This window comes from Canis aureus, chromosome 6 (genome assembly GCF_053574225.1).
Source record: "Canis aureus isolate CA01 chromosome 6, VMU_Caureus_v.1.0, whole genome shotgun sequence".
In the NCBI taxonomy this organism is placed as follows: domain Eukaryota; kingdom Metazoa; phylum Chordata; class Mammalia; order Carnivora; family Canidae; genus Canis; species Canis aureus.
The window spans coordinates 25,064,972-25,083,179 of NC_135616.1; the positions used below are offsets into that span (position 1 = coordinate 25,064,972).

An 18,208-nucleotide genomic window follows, 5' to 3' on the forward strand; every position below is an offset into this window, starting at 1 on the left:
AACAGGGAAATGCTTCTCCTAAGATGTTAAATCAGGAGTGACTGAAAGAGCCAGAGTACTCTGGTAAATGAAGAATAAGAGAATTAAATTTAAATAAGCAAATGAAATATTCTTGGCTTGCTAATTTCCCTTACCTTATCTTGGGATAAATTCTTTACTAGACAATGTTGAGACTCTAGGGGATCTTGGGATAACCTGCTGATTAAATGTTAAACTGTCCTTTTTGTGCTCAATGTTGCATACAAAACAGCATTGCATATTTTCAAAGTAAACTGCTGAAAGTATAGTATCATTCAGAAAGTTTGTAAGTTTTCACAATCATTGTTTTAACACAGAAATCTGTTTATTAAACCAAACAAAACAGAGAAAATTATACCAGCCCTCGAATTTTTTTTGAATTTTCATTTAAATAAGCAAACTCTAAATCCACACCTTAAAAGATGTTTGTGCATCTATGTATTTCCAAAATACTCATATTTCAATAAGATTTTCACATTATATTCACCAACAGTATCACAAAAGTTCTTTTTTTTTTTTGTTTTTTGTTTACGTAACTGTAAGGAACAGTAATTCTAGAAACGCTAGAAGAAAAAGCATAGCAATGTCCACAGTTACAAGAAAAAGTGCACATTACTTGGTCACAATCACAGTCATTACTTGAAAAACTATATGTAACAAGTAGATAAGAAAGATCACTGATGCCTTAAACTCATTATCAAAAACTGAATGACGTAAGTTTTACATGAAATAAGGCAAATTCAGGAATGCACAAAGAATTTGTAATCCAACCAAAGCTGAACAACAGAAAAATAATTGTACAAGAAGCATAAACTGATGTACTTCTCCCTAAGTATTTAAAAAATAGGCTTGCCTCAGTGCACAAAGAAAACACCATTCCTGTGTATCCAACACTATAAAATAAGAAAGAAGGGCAAAGAGTAAGGGGAGAGGTGGGGACAGTTCATTGAAAGTTGCAGCTGCATCCACTGAGAGTTCTTTACATTTTTACCTAGAACTGTAAATTATACAAATTCTATCAGGAGAGGTAATGGTCTTTTTTGGAAACTATTTCTGAAATAGAGAAAGAAAAACTACACACGAGTGCAAATTTTCAGATTGTCACTTGCAACCGCTTAACATTCAGTCACCTACATCCAATTGCTGCTGGAGGCATGCCTGTAACACAGCAGCGTCAATCCGGGGTGAGCAGCTGTAAGGAACCAAGGTGTGATTTTTTTTTTCAATGATATGTCTTTTTTAATATTAAAAAATTCTGTGATGAAAACCTCTATTGCGAAACTGCAATGTTGAATGGCATGATGAGCCTGAGTGCAGAAACGCAGGCTTCTCTTGGAAGTAGCTCCTGATGTGACGGTTTAAAGAACTTAGCCAGGGTGTGTTTTCTAGCATTGTTATTTCTGTAGAAAGAATTTGGAAAGAGGAAAAGGCAAAGGGATATGGAAAAGGTACTTACAGTAGTTTCTCAAAACAGTTTTCTTTTAGGACCTATGAAAAAGTTACCAAAGTAAAAATGACAATTTTGAATGAAAAACAAGTTTTCTTTTTATAAAAATTACACATTTTTTTAATACAAGATCCTTCTCATTGTTGTTATATCCTGTAGCAACAAGAAAATTGGCTTTTTTTCTTTTGCCAGATAATGCAGCTTTCCATCCAATAAGTCAGTAATAATAAGTCCATTAATATTTCAGTTGGATCTTGAACTATTTTTTTCATACCACAAGCTTCTTCTGTTTTATCCTTGAATTAGGAATATACAGCCTTTTTTTGTTTGTTTTTTGTTTTTTGTTTTTTTGCCCCAGATATTTATGCTGACAAACTAAAACAAAAAGCAGTAGGCTGGACACATTACAGTATCTCAAGTACTTCAGAGGTCAGAGTTCCTTTGAAGCACCTTAACACATCACTTCATGGATCAAGGACAATGTGGCATAATGGAAGTATTTCTCTTAAGACTGTGCAGTAAGACCAGAAGCATCTCTGCTGGGAAATCAAAATGTCATTAGTGGAAACTGCAAATTTAGACCTCAGTGAATAGGCTCGTCATTTGACTCAGTTCTGTTGTAAAATAAGATTTTCCAGTTCATCTGCAGAACGCAATAAAAATGCAGCTGATTCTCGATATCCTGCAACGAGCTGTCTCACGGCATTGATTTCAGTTGGACTCAGCTGGGGTCTGGAGCTTGAACTGCTGGAGGATCCTGAGCTAGTTGCCAACTGCCTCTTCATGCTGAGATCCGTGGGTCCTAGAAAAAAAAATTACAAAATTAACAGGAACAATCTTTGTTACGGTACTTTGAACACGGACATTAAATTGACTTAATTCACTTACTCTTCTTAGAGATACCAAAGAGCAACATGATGTGAAATGAGTGGCTGAGTAGTCTCAGATTCCTTGTCCAGGCAATCCCCTCTTATTGTGCAAAGACGACAACCTTCTCCTAACATGTATTTTTCGGAAAATTCATTTTTAAGTCTACTTCCCTGTAGAAGTTTCTCAGCAGTAGCTAAAATGTTGAGACTTACAAATTCTTTGTGCTTGTACCATTGGTTCACAAATAATTTTAGATTCCACCAATTCAATGCAGAAACATCCTAGATTGTGATGCTAATGATCCAGATTAGGAATTCCTCCATTTAGAACAAAGGAAATTTTGGACAGGGGAGTTCAATGACAAGGTTATAGTTTCAACAACTATTAAGTGGCACAGTAAGGATGTGAATTGTGGATTTTTTTCATCTCAGGCAAATACTGTTCTTCTATTAGGATGGTTAGTATTGAAAAATATTAGACTAAAATTAGAATTTTAGAAGAGTACAATGGGTAAGTGATCAGTAAAACAATTCTACAAAAAAAAAAAACCAAAAAAACAAAAACAAAAACAAAAAACAAAAACCAGACTAGGAATAGTGATTTAGGTAATGCTAAAGCTGCTTCTATATTTACTTGCAGGAAACATTAGGTGTCAAAAGGTTTATTACATATAATTAGATCTGCTTTTTGACAACATTTTGTCAAATTTTGGGGGTAAATTTTTACTTTAAAATAATGTTCGTTACTTAACACACATCTGAATTAAAACAATTTAGTTACTTCACACAAATGTCTGAATTAAAGATTTTTAAGATGCTTTACATCAATTATTGTATTATTAAGGTTTTTTATGTGTTATTATGGTTTCTAAGTGTCGTAATAGCAATTACTTAATGAAAGTAAGAACTATAATTATTTGCAATGAGTAATGCATTTCAAATCCTTGAATAAATATGAATAAATGTGTACACGATTAAAGCCATGCTCAAAAGCTGTAGTGATGCTCTAACTTGAAAGTATTTTAACAAATTTTTCTTAAATGTAACTTTTCAGATAATGGTATTCATTTCATGAACTGAAACAAGGGATGCTATTTTATCCTGTTAGTTCTTTTTGAAGCCTGATAGAGACAGGTCAAGACCCAATCCCCCTCACCCTTTACCCTGAAGGGAGAAGACTCCTGTCAGCTTGGAGGCAAGTGTCCCATGAGACTCGAACAGTTTCACTTGTAATTTAATTAGGACAGAGACAAGACTAGCACACAAGAACTCTGACATTTGAGATGGACTTATTTCCATTTCTGCCACAGTCTTTCAGAGCCTTGATTTTCTAGCAGGAGTTAGATTCCATTTGTTCTGCTCTTTACAACATTATGATTCTGACATAGCAAGCTGAAAAGGGAGAGATGTGGGGATGTCACACTTGGCAAATATGAATTAATGAACAAGTATTCAAGCAAATCATTAACAGCAACTATCTTTAGTTGCTATTAAAATGCTTTCAACTATTTGGAAAACTCTGAGTGGATTAAGAAAATATGACATAATGGGTTCTGGTTTGCGGATGAACCAACTTTAAATTTGTCTTTTTCCCCCCTTTATACTCAAGAATCCCAATACTAGTACGAATCTTTATAAAAGAAAACAGAAAGGATTTTCTTAAGTTATGTCGATATGTCATGTCTAATTGATTATCCTTATTTTATTAGAAGTTGTAACATTTTGTGATGTTTTGCTGATAAGCCAAGTGGCTGGTTGACATCTTTAACTGGAATTGAGAAAGGCTGAAGCTAGGGCTCAGGTTCTTTTTTGGGATAAAAGAGACTGTGATTTCATTCTGACACTGCAGTTTATAGGTTATTTTCTGCCTGTGGCTCAGGGGCAGAGGCTTTGAAATTTAAGACGTGGCTTTCACTTTCTTTTTTTTTTTTTTAAGATTTTATTTATTTATTCATGAGTAACACAAACACACACACACACACACACACACACACACACAGAGGCAGAGACACAGGCAGAGAGAGAAGCAGGCTCCATGCAGGGAGCCCGACATGGGACTCGATCCCCAGTCTCCAGGATCACACTCCAGGCCGAAGGTGGTGCTAAACCACTGAGCCACCCGGGTTGCCCTTTCACTTTCTTTCAGATTATTAACCTAGGCAAATTCTAGATAGCTCAGTAACACAGAAGCAACTCATACCATTGTTATTTTTCTGGAAGAAAGTTGACTTCATTATCTTGGTGTCTTTTGGATACAGGATCAGAATTAAGTATAATAAAACTGTAAGGAATTCTTGTTGCTGAGTATTTATTATTCAGGTCTTCAAAGTTAAGAGGTTGAGTAGGGCAACTAAAAAATTTTAAATAGTCATAAATGAACAAACTATTTGACTACGGACTACTCAAACAGCCCCTTGTTTGTCACTAGTATTCTTATCTTCGCCATTCAGACAATGTCATACTTGACTGGCCTAGCTTAACCCAAACGACAATTGATTAAAAGTAAAATTTCAAATTTTATAAAGATGTTGAATTTAAAGAAGTCCAGAAAAATATTCTCGGAGATTTGCTCAGATCACAAAACCACTAAAAAATATGGTTCTGGAAGAGTGGGACCAGTTAACCAAACAAGCAATAATAATGACACAATAGATGTGTCAAGAGAAAATGATTTGAACAACAAGTGTTAAAGCAAATAATCAAAAAACTTGGCAGGGCCATTTGAAAACCATAATTAGGCAGACCTGCTTTATTCTGAAAATTTGAGTAAAAGATATTTCATGCTAACATGAAAAAATTAGAAAAATTAAGATCCACTTTTTAAAAAAGGTTTGGGGACATATTTAAGTCATAAGTAAGTTGTAAATAAATGAAAATGTATATCCATAACTCATATTTGTTGATATATTTTTTTTAAATTACAGTTTACGTACAGTGTTAGTTTCAGGTGTATAGCATAGTGATTTGACAACTCTGTTATGCTATGTTCTTTTTAAGTTTTTACTTAAATTCTAGTTAGTTAACATCTGGGGTAATATTAATTTCAGGAGTAGAATTCAGTGATTCATCACTTACATATAACACCCAGTGCTCATCACAAGTGCCCTCATTAATACCTATCACCCATTTAGTCCATCCCCTGACCACCTCCCCTCTAGCAACTCCCAGTTTGTTCTCTATAGGTTAAGAGTCTATTTTATGGTTCACTTCTTTTTTTCTTCCTTTCCCCTGGGTTCATCTGTTTTGTTCCTTAAATTCCACATAGGAGTGAAATCGAAAGGTATTTGTCTTTCTTGGACTTATTTTTGCTTAGCATAATACACTCTAGCTCCATCCACATCATTGCAAATGGCAAGAGTTCATTCTTTTTGATGGCTAAGTAATAATCCATTGTATATTTATATCACCTCTTCTTTATCAATTTATCAGTCAATGGATATTTGGGCTCTTTCTATAATTTGGCTATTGTTGATTATTCTGCTATAAACATTGGGGTGCATGTGCCCCTTTGAGTCCATATTTTTGTATTCTTTTGATAAATGCCTATTAGTGTAATTGTTGGGTCATAGGATAGTCCTATTTTTAACTTTTTGAGGAACTTCTATACTGTTTTCCAGAGTGGCTGAATCATTTTGCATTCCTACCTACAGTATTAGAGGGTTCCCCTTTCTCTGCATCCTTGCCAACATTTGTTATTTCCTGTGGTGTTAATTTTAGCCATTCTGAAAGGTATGAGGTAGTATCTCATAGTTTTTGTGTTTCCCTGATGCAGAGTGATGTTGAACATCTTTTTGTGTGTCTGTTGGCCATCTGGATGTCTTTGGAAAAAAAGTTTATCCATGTCTTCTGCCTATTTTTAAACTGGATTTTTTTTTGGGGGGTGGGGAAGGGTGTTGAGTTTGATAACTTCTTTATAGATTTTGGATACTGATCCTTTACCAGATAGGTCATTTGCAAATATCTTCTCCCATATAGGCTGCCATTTCACTATAAGTGTAGCTAGCATCCATCACCAAACAAATCTATTACAATCCCATTGACTATATTTTGTAAGCTAAACCTTTAATCCCTGTGACTTACTCATTCCCTAACTGGAGGCCTGTATCTTCTACACTCCTTGAACCATTTTGACATCCTCCATCCCTCTAGTAACCATCAGTTTGTCCTCTGTATTTATGGATCTGTTCCTGCTTTTATCTGTTTTGTTTTTTAGTTCCACAAACAAGTGAAATCATATGGTGTTTGACTTTCTCAGGCTTATTTCACTTAGCATAATACCCTCTAGATCCATCAATGTGGTCTCAAATGGCAATTTCTCATTCTTTTTTGTTAAGTAACAGTCTATTACACACACACACACACACACACACACACACACACACACACACACATTCTTTATCCATGCATCTATTGGCAGACATTTGGTTGCTTCCATATCTTGGCTGTTGTTAAAAATGCTGCAATAAACATAGAAGTACATATATCATTTTTCAAATGAGTGCTTTTATTTTCCTTGGGTGGATATCCAGTAGTGAATTACTGGATTATATGGTATTTCTGTTCTTAATTTTTTGAGGAACCTGCATATTATTTTCCATAGTGGGCACATCAAATTACATTCCTATAAGTAGTACGTGAGAGTTTCTTTTTTCCGTACATCTTCACCAACACTTGTTACTTCCTGTCTTTTTTAGTCCAGACAATCTGACAGGTGTGAGGTGGTAACTTCATTGTGGTTTTAGCATTTCCCTAATGATTACTAACATTGAACATCTTCAGGTCGTCTACTTATTTAACATTATTTATTTATTTAACATTTATTATTTAACATTATTTAACATTGAACATCTTTTCAGGTCCTCTACTTATTTAATCAGATTGTTTGGGGGCTTTTTGAGTTGTATAAGTTCTTTACATATTTTGGATATTAACCCCTTATTAGCTATATTATTTGCAAATGTCTTCTCCCAATCAGGAGGTTGCCTTTTCAATTTGTTTGATGGTTTCCTTTGCTGCACAAAAGCCTTTTATTTTGGTGTTTTCCCAACAGAATTTTAGTTTTGCTTTTGTTTCCCTTGGCTGAGGAAACCTATCAAAAAATGTTGCTGAGACTAGTGTCAAAGAGATCACTGCCTATGTTTTCTTATAGGAGTTTTATGGTTTCAGGTTTGACATTTAGATCTTAACCCGTTTTGAGTTTATTTTTGTGTATGGTATGAGAAATTGGTCCAGCTTCTTCTTCTTCTTTGTGTGTGTGTGTGTGTGTTTACATGTAGCTGTCCAGTTTTCCCAGCACCACTTTTTGAAGAGATTGTCTTTCTTCCCCACTGCAATTTTTTGTCTCCTTTGTCATGGACTAATTATTGACCACATAAGTACTGATTTATTTCTGGGCTCTCTATTCGATTCCGTTGATCTATGTATCTGTTTTTGTGCCAATACCATACTGCTTTGATTACTACAGATTTGTAGTATATCTTGAAATCTAGGACTGTGATACCTCTGGCTTTGTTCTTTTTCAAGATTGCTTTGGGTATTTGATGTCTTTTTGGTTCCCTACAAACTTTAATATTATTTGTTCTAGTTTTGTGAAAAATGCTGTTGGTATTTTGATAGGGATTGCATTAAATCTGCAGATTGCTTTAGGTAGTATGGACATTTTAACAATATTAATTCTTCCAATCCATGAGCATGGGATATCTTTCCATTTGTGTTGTCTTCAATTTCTTTCATCAGTATTTAATGTTTTCAGAGCACAGTTCTTTAACATTCTAATTAACTTTATTCATAGATTACATTTCATTTACTTCTGCTCTGATCTTATTTCCTTCTCTCTACTATCCTCGAGCTTTGTTGGTTCTTTTTCTAATTGCTTTAAGCACAAAGTTAGATTATTTGAAATATTTTTTTTTTTAGGTAAGCCTATATCACTATAACCTTGTCTTTTAGACCTGCTTTTGCTTCATCCTGAAAATGCTGAAACTTTGTGTTCTACTTTTATTGTCTCAAGGTATTTTTCAGTTTCCTCTTTATTTGTTGAAACATTGGTTGTTTAGTAGCACATTTAGCTTCTACGTGTTTGTTTCCAGCTTTTTTTTTTCTTTTTCTATTTGATTTCTAATTGCATACTGTTGTGGTCAGAAAAGACAGTTGGTATAATTTCAATCTTCTTAAATTTATTGAGACTTTTTTTATGGCCTAACATGATCTATTCTGGAAAATGTTCCATGTTCATTTGAAAAGAATGTGAATTCTGTTTTTAGATAGAATATTCTATATATCTGCTAAGTCCATGTGGTCTAACGTATAATTTAAAGCCACTTAAAAAAAAGATTTATCATTGATATAAGTGGAGTGTTAAAATTCTCTACTATTTTCATCATATTACTGTCAGTTTTTCCCTTTATGTCTGTTAATATTTGCTTTTAATATTTAGGTGCTTCTATGTTGGGTACATAGGTATTTACAACTATTATATTATCATCTTACTGGATTCATCCTTTACTGCTGTGTAATGCCCTTCTCTGTCTCCTATTAGAGTCTCTGTTTTAAGGTTTATTTTGTCTAATACAAGTATTGCTACCCCAGCTTTCTTTTTTGCTTCCATTTATTTGCATAAAATATCTTTTTTTATTTTCTTTCAGATAGTATGTTTCTTTAGGTCAGATGTTAGTCCCTTATAGGGAGTATCAAGATGGGTCTTATTTTTTTCTTTTTTTATCAATTTAGCCACTCTGTACCTTTTGAGTGGAGAATTTAAGCATTTAAAGTAATACTTAATTGCTATTTTGTCCATTGTTTTCTGGCTTTTTGCAAATCCTCTGTTCCTTTCTTCATGCTGCCTTTGTGTTTTGATTTTCTGCAGTGATATGGTATCCTTGACTAAATTTGATATTTAAGCATAAGAAAAGGTGATTAAAGGCCAATATCCCTGATGAACATATAGACAAAAATCCTCAACAAAATATAGCAAACCAAATTCAACGATATATTGAAAAGATCACACAGCATGATCAGATGGGCTTATTCCAAGGATGTAAAAATGGTTCAATATCTGCAAGCCACTGTGATGTCCCACATTAATAAAATGGATATAAAACATATGATCATCTTAATAGATGCAGAAAAAACATTTGAAAAAATCCAACGTATTTTAAAAGCTCTCAACATAGCAGGCATAGAGGGAAATGTACCTCAATATAAAGCAGAAAGTTTTTTTTTCCTCTAAGGTTATGAACGAAACAAAGATGCCCACTCTCACCACTTTTATTCAGTATAGTGTTGGAAGTGCTAGCCAGGGCAATTCGGTAAAAATAAATTAGTTAATTAAATAAGTAAATAAATATGTAACTAAATAAATGCATTCCAAATTAGAAAGGAAGACATAGGGATGCCTGGGTGGCTCAGCAGTTGAGCATATGCCTTCGGCTCAGGGCGTGCTCCTGGAGTTCTGGGATAAAATCCCACTTCGGGCTCCTGCATTGAGCCAGCTTCTCCTCCTTCTACCTGTGTCTCTACCTCTCTCTCTGTCTCTCATGAATAAATAAAATCTTTAAAAAAAAAAAAAGACATAAAACTGTCAATCCTAAAATTTGTATGGAACCACACAGGAACTCAAATAGTCTCATCTTGAGTTAGAACAAAGCTGGGGACAATATCCTCCCTAATTTCAAACAACGTTACCAAAGCTATAGTAATCAAAATAGCCTGGTATTGGCATTAACACACCATGGAAACCAATGGAAAAAATACATAGCCCAGAACTAAATCCATGTGTATATGGTAAATTAATTTATGACAAAAAAAGCCAGGAATACACAGTGGAGAAAGAATAGTCTCTTTTATAAATGGCACTGGGAAAACCAGATAGCCACATACAAAAGAATGAAACTGGGCTTCTATCTTAAACTATAGATAAAAAATAATCCAAAGCAGGTCAAACACTTTAATACCTGAACCCATAAAGTTCCTAAAAAAAAAAAATAGATAGTAAACTCCATGACATCAACTTGGCTATGATATTTTTGATTTGACATTAAAGCAAAGGCAACAAAAGAAAAAATAAACAATAGGGGCTATGTCAAATTAAAAGGAAACCATCAACAAAATGAAAGGCAACCTACAAAATGGGAGAAAATATTTGAAAACCATATATCTGATAAGGAGTTACCATCCAAAAAATATACAAGCTCAATATAATTCAATAGCAAAAACCAAAAACCCCACAAAACCTGGTTAATAAATGGGCAGATGATCTGAATAGAGAGTTTTCCAAAGATGACCTATAGGTGGCCAATAGTACCTAGAAGTGCAAGTCAAAGCCACCATGATATATCACCTCACATATGTTAAAATTGCTGTTACAAGATTTCACAAAACTTCTATGGACAAAACTCAAAATTCAACAATTGATAAATATATTACAAAATATGTAGTATAGGACTACTAACAGTGAAATTCTTTGGAGGAGGGAAACAACATTTTGCTTAACTGGGATTTCAAGTTTATGTTCCCTGTTACAAAATCAATTGTAAATGCCTATCTGCTAATGTGGATCTGTACAGAGATTTTATCAGTTTTATACAGATAGTTGTTTCCAAATACTGATAATAGTCCACAAGATTATAATTTTAATTGAGTATATTCATCATTTGTAAAGCATTTATAGCTGCCTACTAGATTTTTTTTGATACTTACCTAGTAACTTATCAGTTCATTGCATATTTATCTGGCCATTCTTCAACTGAACAATAAAAACTATTTTGTAATATGGAGATTTATTTTGCACTTGTATAAAGTCCCAAAAAACATTGCTGAGCCTGTAGTGTGTGCTCGGTGAATATATCCACTAGAAATGTGTGTGAAAATTTAGATTTAACTTCTTATTTGACTTGAACAGTATGAATTTATAAAGCAGCTTAGCCTACATGTGATCCAAACAATGTTTGTCATCAGCAAAGTGGCTTTATCACAGCATAAGCTTCACATACAAGAACTGTTTGATATTGTAATTCTAGACTGAATTCATCAAGAATCATTGTCCATTCTGCAGCATAAGCTAATTTCCAAAGCCATTTTGTGTTTGGTAATAAAGTCTGAGGGCAGTTCTTGTTCAGAAAAATTTCAGTCTTGGCCCTGACCTGAAAAAAATTGCAATAATTTCCCATAAGCCATCAAGTTGCTGTGTCTTAGGACAAGTAAGGATATCCGGATACTATTTTTGACAAAATATCACATAACTGATGTTTAAATTGATGAAAACAAAGTTTAAAGTTAACACTACTGTTCAAGTATCACATGATAGTAAATGTTTTCCACAATATACCTATTTCAAGAAATGAATAGTTCAAGAAATAACCATATGCCTTATGTTTTAATGAACAGTAAATTTGTCCAAATAAGCCTTTTTCTGCTTCATACATCTTAGCAGATTCCACTTCAGGTTTTACTGAATTATTTTGTTCTTTGTTTTAAAAATATTCTCAGCTAAAGGTGTTCAACTTCTACTGTTCATAAACACTAAAAGTCATTTGTCACTTCAAATTCATCATTAATTACTCAAGCCCCAGCAGTATTAGTAACATCTCAACTTCAAAACCACTTTTAATCAGTTGCCTTCTTTTTTAATTATTTGCCAACATCTCAATTTCAGCCCTTCAAGCACTGTTTTTGCCATAATGCTAATATCAAGCAAGTTTATTTTCTCTAAACACATTTCTTTGGGGATCCCTGGGTGGCGCAGCGGTTTGGCACCTGCCTTTGGCCCAGGGCGCAATCCTGGAGACCCGGGATTGAATCCCACATCGGGCTCCCGGTGCATGGAGCCTGCTTCTCCCTCTGCCTATGTCTCTGCCTTTCTCTCTCTCTCTGTGACTATCATAAATAAATAAAATTTAAAAAAAAATAAACACATTTCTTCAATTGCTGCAATCAAACACAATTTAATAAACTCACTATGAGTAAGTGAAGTTACTTTCCCTGCTTGACTAACACATGAGCCATTTAGAAACTTACTTTGGTTGCAGGCTTACTTTCATTTTCTATTTTGATCATATATTTAATACTAGTATTTGATAATATTTTCATACTTTTCTGCCAAAGGATAAAAAAATTAACTATTATTCTTTATCATCTTGGCTAAATTAGCTGATACATACAAAGCATCCAGTGCTGTGCCTGGGTAATAGCAGATACACGTTACTAAATTCAAAATACTGAGTTGCAGTTACAGACAGAAGTGATGATAGATTTTGCCCTTTAATACTGTTCTTAATGATAGGATTAAGATGGCATCACAAAATGTGCTGAGGTGCTTTTCATTTCTTTTCCCCTCTTTTTGATCTGTTTGTCGAAGTGAGTATTTTATCCTTAAAGTTTTGGTAAAACTCATTTGTAAAACTATCTGAGTCTTATTTTTTAATGCATTGGTTTTTATGTATTAATCATTGTGAGTTCATGTTGAATATCTTTTTTTGAGTCAATATTTGCCAATTATGTTCTTGTACAACAGTCTAAATTTTTCAAATATACTAGTATAAAGGTATAATATTTTAATTTTTAAAATATTTTGTTCTTTCATTCTTATTTTATACTTGTTCTTGGCTAATCTTGCTAGATATTTTTAAGTATTTTCAAAGATTTTGCTTCTATTGGTCTCTATTGCTGCTTTTTTTTTCTGTTTAATTTCTCCATTTATTTTCTCTGTTCTAACTTCTTGGTTTAAATGAATAGCTCACTAATTGTCTTTCTGTAACATGTGTGCCAAAATACCACTTTAGTTCCATCCAACAAATTTAATGTGTAGTGTTTTCATCTTCATTAATTATAAATATTTCTAAACACAATGCTTTCCGTATATTAATAATCTTTGGTTGTCATCATTTGCTTAGTCAATATGTCTGAAAGAATATTTGTTGTCAAACATGTCTGGGCAGGTTCTAAATATAGTCAGATTAAATTTTTTTTTTTTTCAGATTAAATTTTTGTTGTTTTTTCAAGTCTAAATGATTTTCTTTTCTATCATTCTCTGTGAGAAGTGTTTTAAAAGTTATGGCTAGGCCAGTTTCTTCCTACAATTTTGTAATTTTTTATTTATTAATTTTAAGGTAATAATATTATTGGGACACATAGTTTTAGACAATTGTGACTCTGAACCTTTCCCTGAATTATTAATCTAAAGCTTTTGCCTTAAAGTCAATACAAATTTACTTTACTTTTACAAAATTGGGTTTTGTATGGGTCTTTTCTATCAAAATGAAACCATTTTATGTATGCATCTTCCTAAGAATCCATCCTTTAACAAATAATGGATTAAAATAGAACAAGATATGATGTGTTAATATAAGGTCTGGGATCACTCCATCTTCAGGGGACTTATCCTTTGATAGGAAAGAAGGTCGGATGCTACAGTTCAGTGAAAATTGTTTGTCTCCTCTGCAGTTTGTGCCAAACTCAAGCCATTTTCAAACCATTCAGGTCTACTGTAGGTCTAATAGATTGTGCTGCTGCCAAGTACTTAACTCCTCTTGACCTCATCAAATTTATCCTTTTCTACTTAACACTGATTAATCAACATTAAGTTACCCAGGAACAGGGTATTTATCCATAAAGTATGTACCAAATTGCTGAGATACATGTTCTACAGACAACTAAGAAAATACATAAAGCAAGGTATTTATCACTGTCAAGTAGCTATCTAAGGCATTATGCAAGACAGAAAAGAGTATATGGATCACCCCTACTCTCCACCTACATCATAAGTCTACTTTCTAGTAAAATGAAGGATCAAGCACTGACAGCAATTATAGGTTGAATTAGATCTTCTGTAATATACTTCTGGGCTGATTTGAAGGCAATTTTGAATGTTTACTTTGGACTGTAATTGATGATATCCCATACATTACAAAAAATTGTACATGATTTCCTGAGCCAGATTTAGCTGAGTCTTTATATTTAACATGCAGATCTCTTAGATCTGTTTTTTAAATTTTAATCTATTAAATTTTTCCTTCACCAGGTCTTCTCGTATCTTTTTCATTGTCTTAATCCATTTGTTTTATTTCATTTTTTCTCATCTAAATGTACCTTGTTAAACAAAACAAAACCAAAACCACCAAAGAGCAAAATTGCAGTTGAATAAATTTTTATACAGAATTTGAAATGACTCCATTGTTTCCCCCATTAAGAAGGCCCATCTTTCTTCCACTTATATTTGCTAACTGCTGGCACTCAGCTCTGTAAACTGCCTTAGTGTTTTCATTGTATATAGCCTTTCCACTCGAGCATCAAATTCATTATTTTGTAGAGACTTGACTAATCATTCTGATAAACTGTAGGAAGACCTGGCAGTGAGTCATTGTCCCAGCAGAGTCTTAGAGATTTATGAGGGAAACAACTCAGCATGCTTATTTTGTGCCTAGTTTTGGATTGTGAGAAAGGACGCAAACATTGCAGTAGAGAGAGGAGTTGTTTAACTTCAATGGAATCAAATATATTACATGAGAGTATAATGAATTATTGTACTACTTGACTTTATGCATTTTCATACATGTTTTTTTGTTCAAGGAAGAGGAAGCAATCCCTTAAAAAATAAGCCCAGAACATTCATTTATTATTTTTTGGAGCTGAGGTAAAAAATGTCTTAATTGCTTGGACTATTGGGTTTTGCCTTCATCTACACCCCAATGATTAGTTTTACCTTTCCTTTTGCTTAAAGAGTATTTATTTATTTAGAGTGTGAGCAGGGGAGGGAGAGTAAACAAAAGGGGAGAGAGAGAGAGAGAGAGAGAGAGAGAGAGAGAATCTCCAGCAGACTCTGCTCTGAGCAGGGAGCCCAACATAGGGATCTGTCCCATGACCCTGAAATCATGACCTGACACAAAATCAACAGTGGAATACTTAACCAAATGATTCACCCAGACACCCCTAAAGTTTTACCTTTTTAAGGGTTTCCAAGGATTAGTAGGAAACTTAGGAAATAAAAGGCAAGATGAGATTAAAAAAAATCTCCAGAATGTCCTCAGGAAAGACTAGATATTTGTTTTATTCTTTTCTACTTTTATCTTATTCCATTTTTAAGTTAATAGGAAACCCCAATAAACTACAATTTCAAAATCTCACCTGTAAGATGTATCTGTTTATGTGTATCCATTCAATCTATTTCCAAAGATATTTGAAGATATTTTAAAGATGTAAATTAAATGGAAACTGTACCTGTGTTAAAGTACTAAAAACTCGAGTAAATAGTAAAACTCTACTAAAGAATTAAGAGTTGGACACAGGTTTCATCTTCAAATGATGAAATCTCAATTAATATATACATATAAAGATATATAGTTATAAGAGCATAAAACTAGTATGTGAAAAACTGGGTTCAAGTCTTAATACAGAAACTTTTCTAGATATGTGAACCTTACATTTGGGCAAATCTTTTATTCTCTGAGATTGACAAGTAAAATGGGAATACTGCTCCTACTTTTGTCCATTTGTCAGGTTGTTGGAGCAGGAGAAATGAAATTATGAATGTTAAATGGTCCAATGAATGTGAGATCATATTCAAAACTGGGATCCTACCCTTGCCTTAACTTCTCAGTAATAATAGGGGATTCATGGATTAGTTATGTTAAACTCTAAGGGATTATTCAAGTTTATATGACTCTTTGTATTAGTAAAGTTTCTCCAGAGAAACAGAACCAACAGCTAATATATGTGTATGGGTATAATATTTGTAATGAGGGAATAGCTCACTTGATTATGGAGGCTGGGAAGTCCCAAGATCTGCAGCTGACACTCAGGAAAGCTGAAGGTGCAATTTCAGTCAAAGTCCTAAGGCCTGAGAACCAGGAGAGGTGACTGTATAAGTTTTAGACTAAAAGTTGGCAGGCTCAAGACCCCCAAATGGATTTTTCAGTTTAAGTCCAAAAGCAAGAGTTGACTGTTTTCCAGATCAAAGAAGCAGATGGAAATCTGACTTAGCCTTTCTGTTCTACTCAGGTCTTCATTTGATTGGATGATGCCCATGCATATTAGACCCATCTTCTTTACTTAGTCTACCAATTCAAAAGTTAATCTCATGCAGACCAACCCATAATAATGGTAGGCTAAACATCTGGGCACCCTTTGACCAGTCAGGTTGACACTTAAAAAAGATACATGAATGTGATAGTTAATTTTAAGTTAAGTTAAATTTAAATTAAATTTAAATTTTCTAAATTTTAATTCCAATATAGTTAACACACAATGTTATATTAGTTTCAGGTGTAAATATACTCAGTTTTCTATATATTACTCAGTGCTCCTCATGATAAATGTACTCTTTAATCCCTTTCATCTATTTCACTCATCCCTCTACCCACCTCTCTTTTGGTAATCATCAGTTTGCTCTCTACAGTTAAGAGTCTGTTTCTTGGTTTGTCTTTCTCCTTTCTCCTTCATTTCTTAAATTCCACATGAGTGAAATCATATGGTATTTGTCTTTATTTGACTAATTTGGCTTAGCATTATACTCTCTAGCTCCAAACCTATTATTACAAATGGCAAGATTTCATTATTTTTTATGGCCAAATAATATTCCATTCTATTCACATAGCATTTCTTTATCAATTCATTTATTGATAGGCACCAGAGCTGCTTCCATAATTTAGCTATTGTAAATAATACTGCAACGAACATAGGTGTGCATGTGTCCCTTCAGATCAGTGTATTTGTATTTTGGGGGTAAATACCCACTACAATTACCGTATTGTAAGGTAGTTCTATTTTACGAGGAACCTCTGTACTATTTTCCACAGTAGTTGCACTGGTTTGCACTCCCACCAACAGTGTAAGAGGGTTTATTTTTCTCCACACCCTCACCACACTTTTTTCTTGTGTTTTTGTTTTTAGCCATTCTGACAGGTGTGGGGTGATAAGTCATTGTAGTTTTGATTTTCATTTCCTTGATGATGAGTAATGTTGAGCATCTTTTCATGTGCCTGTTGGGCCATCTGTAGATCTCCTTTGGAGAAATATCTGTTCATATCTTCTGCCCATCTGTTAACTGGATTATTTGGGTGGTTTTTTTTTTTTTTTTTTTTTTTTTACATGTTGAATTTGTATCAGTTCTTTATATATTTTGGATACTAACCCTTTATCAGATATGTCATTTGCAAATAATTTTTTCCCATTCAGATTGCCTCTTAGCTTTGATGATTGTTTCTTTCACTGGGCATAGCTTTTTGTTTTGATGTAGGCCCAATAGTTCATTTTTGTTTTTATTTCCCTTGGCTCAGGAAACATCTAGAAAAACGTTGCTATCGCCAGTATCAGAGAAATTACTCTTGATGCTCTCTTTTAGGACTTTTATGGTATCAGTCTCACACTGAGGTCTTTAATCCAGTTTATTTTCATGTGTGGTGTGAGACTGTGGACCAGTTTCATTCTTTTGCATGTTGCCGTCCAGTTTTCCCAACACCCTTTGTTGAATAGACTTTTTCCCATTGTATATTCTTTCTTCCTTTGTCATAGAGTAATTCACATATAATTGCAAGTTTATTTCTGGGTTTTCTGCTCTGTTCCATTGATTTATGTGTCTATTTTTGTGCCAGTACCATAGCTTTGTAATATACCTTGAAGTCTGGAATTGTGATACCTTTAATTTTGTTTATCTATTTCAAGATTGCTTTGGCTTTTTGGGGTCTTGTGTTCCCATCCAAAATTTGCAATTGTTTGTTCTAGTTCTGTGAAAAATGCTGTAGATATTTTGGTAAGGACTGCATTGCATCTGTAGATTCCTTTGGATAGTATAGACATTTTAATAATATTTGTTTTTCCAATCCATGAGCGTAGAATGTCTTTCCATTTGTGTTGTCTTCAATTTCTTTCATCAATGTTTTAC

General features: G+C 33.7%; 1 protein-coding gene across 15 annotated transcripts in view; it reads right to left on the reverse strand.

Annotated features, from left to right (window-relative positions):
• Positions 1 to 321: 321 nt before the first annotated feature.
• NOL4 (nucleolar protein 4) overlaps positions 322 to 18,208 on the reverse strand; it is a 524,626-nt gene continuing 506,739 nt past the window's right edge. For all 15 annotated transcript variants that reach the window (XM_077900412.1, XM_077900413.1, XM_077900408.1 and 12 more), the window contains one exon: positions 322 to 2,267. In XM_077900412.1, the coding sequence (XP_077756538.1) occupies positions 2,074 to 2,267 (194 nt within the window). In that variant the 3' untranslated portion in view covers positions 322 to 2,073. The remainder of the gene's footprint in view (positions 2,268 to 18,208) is intronic.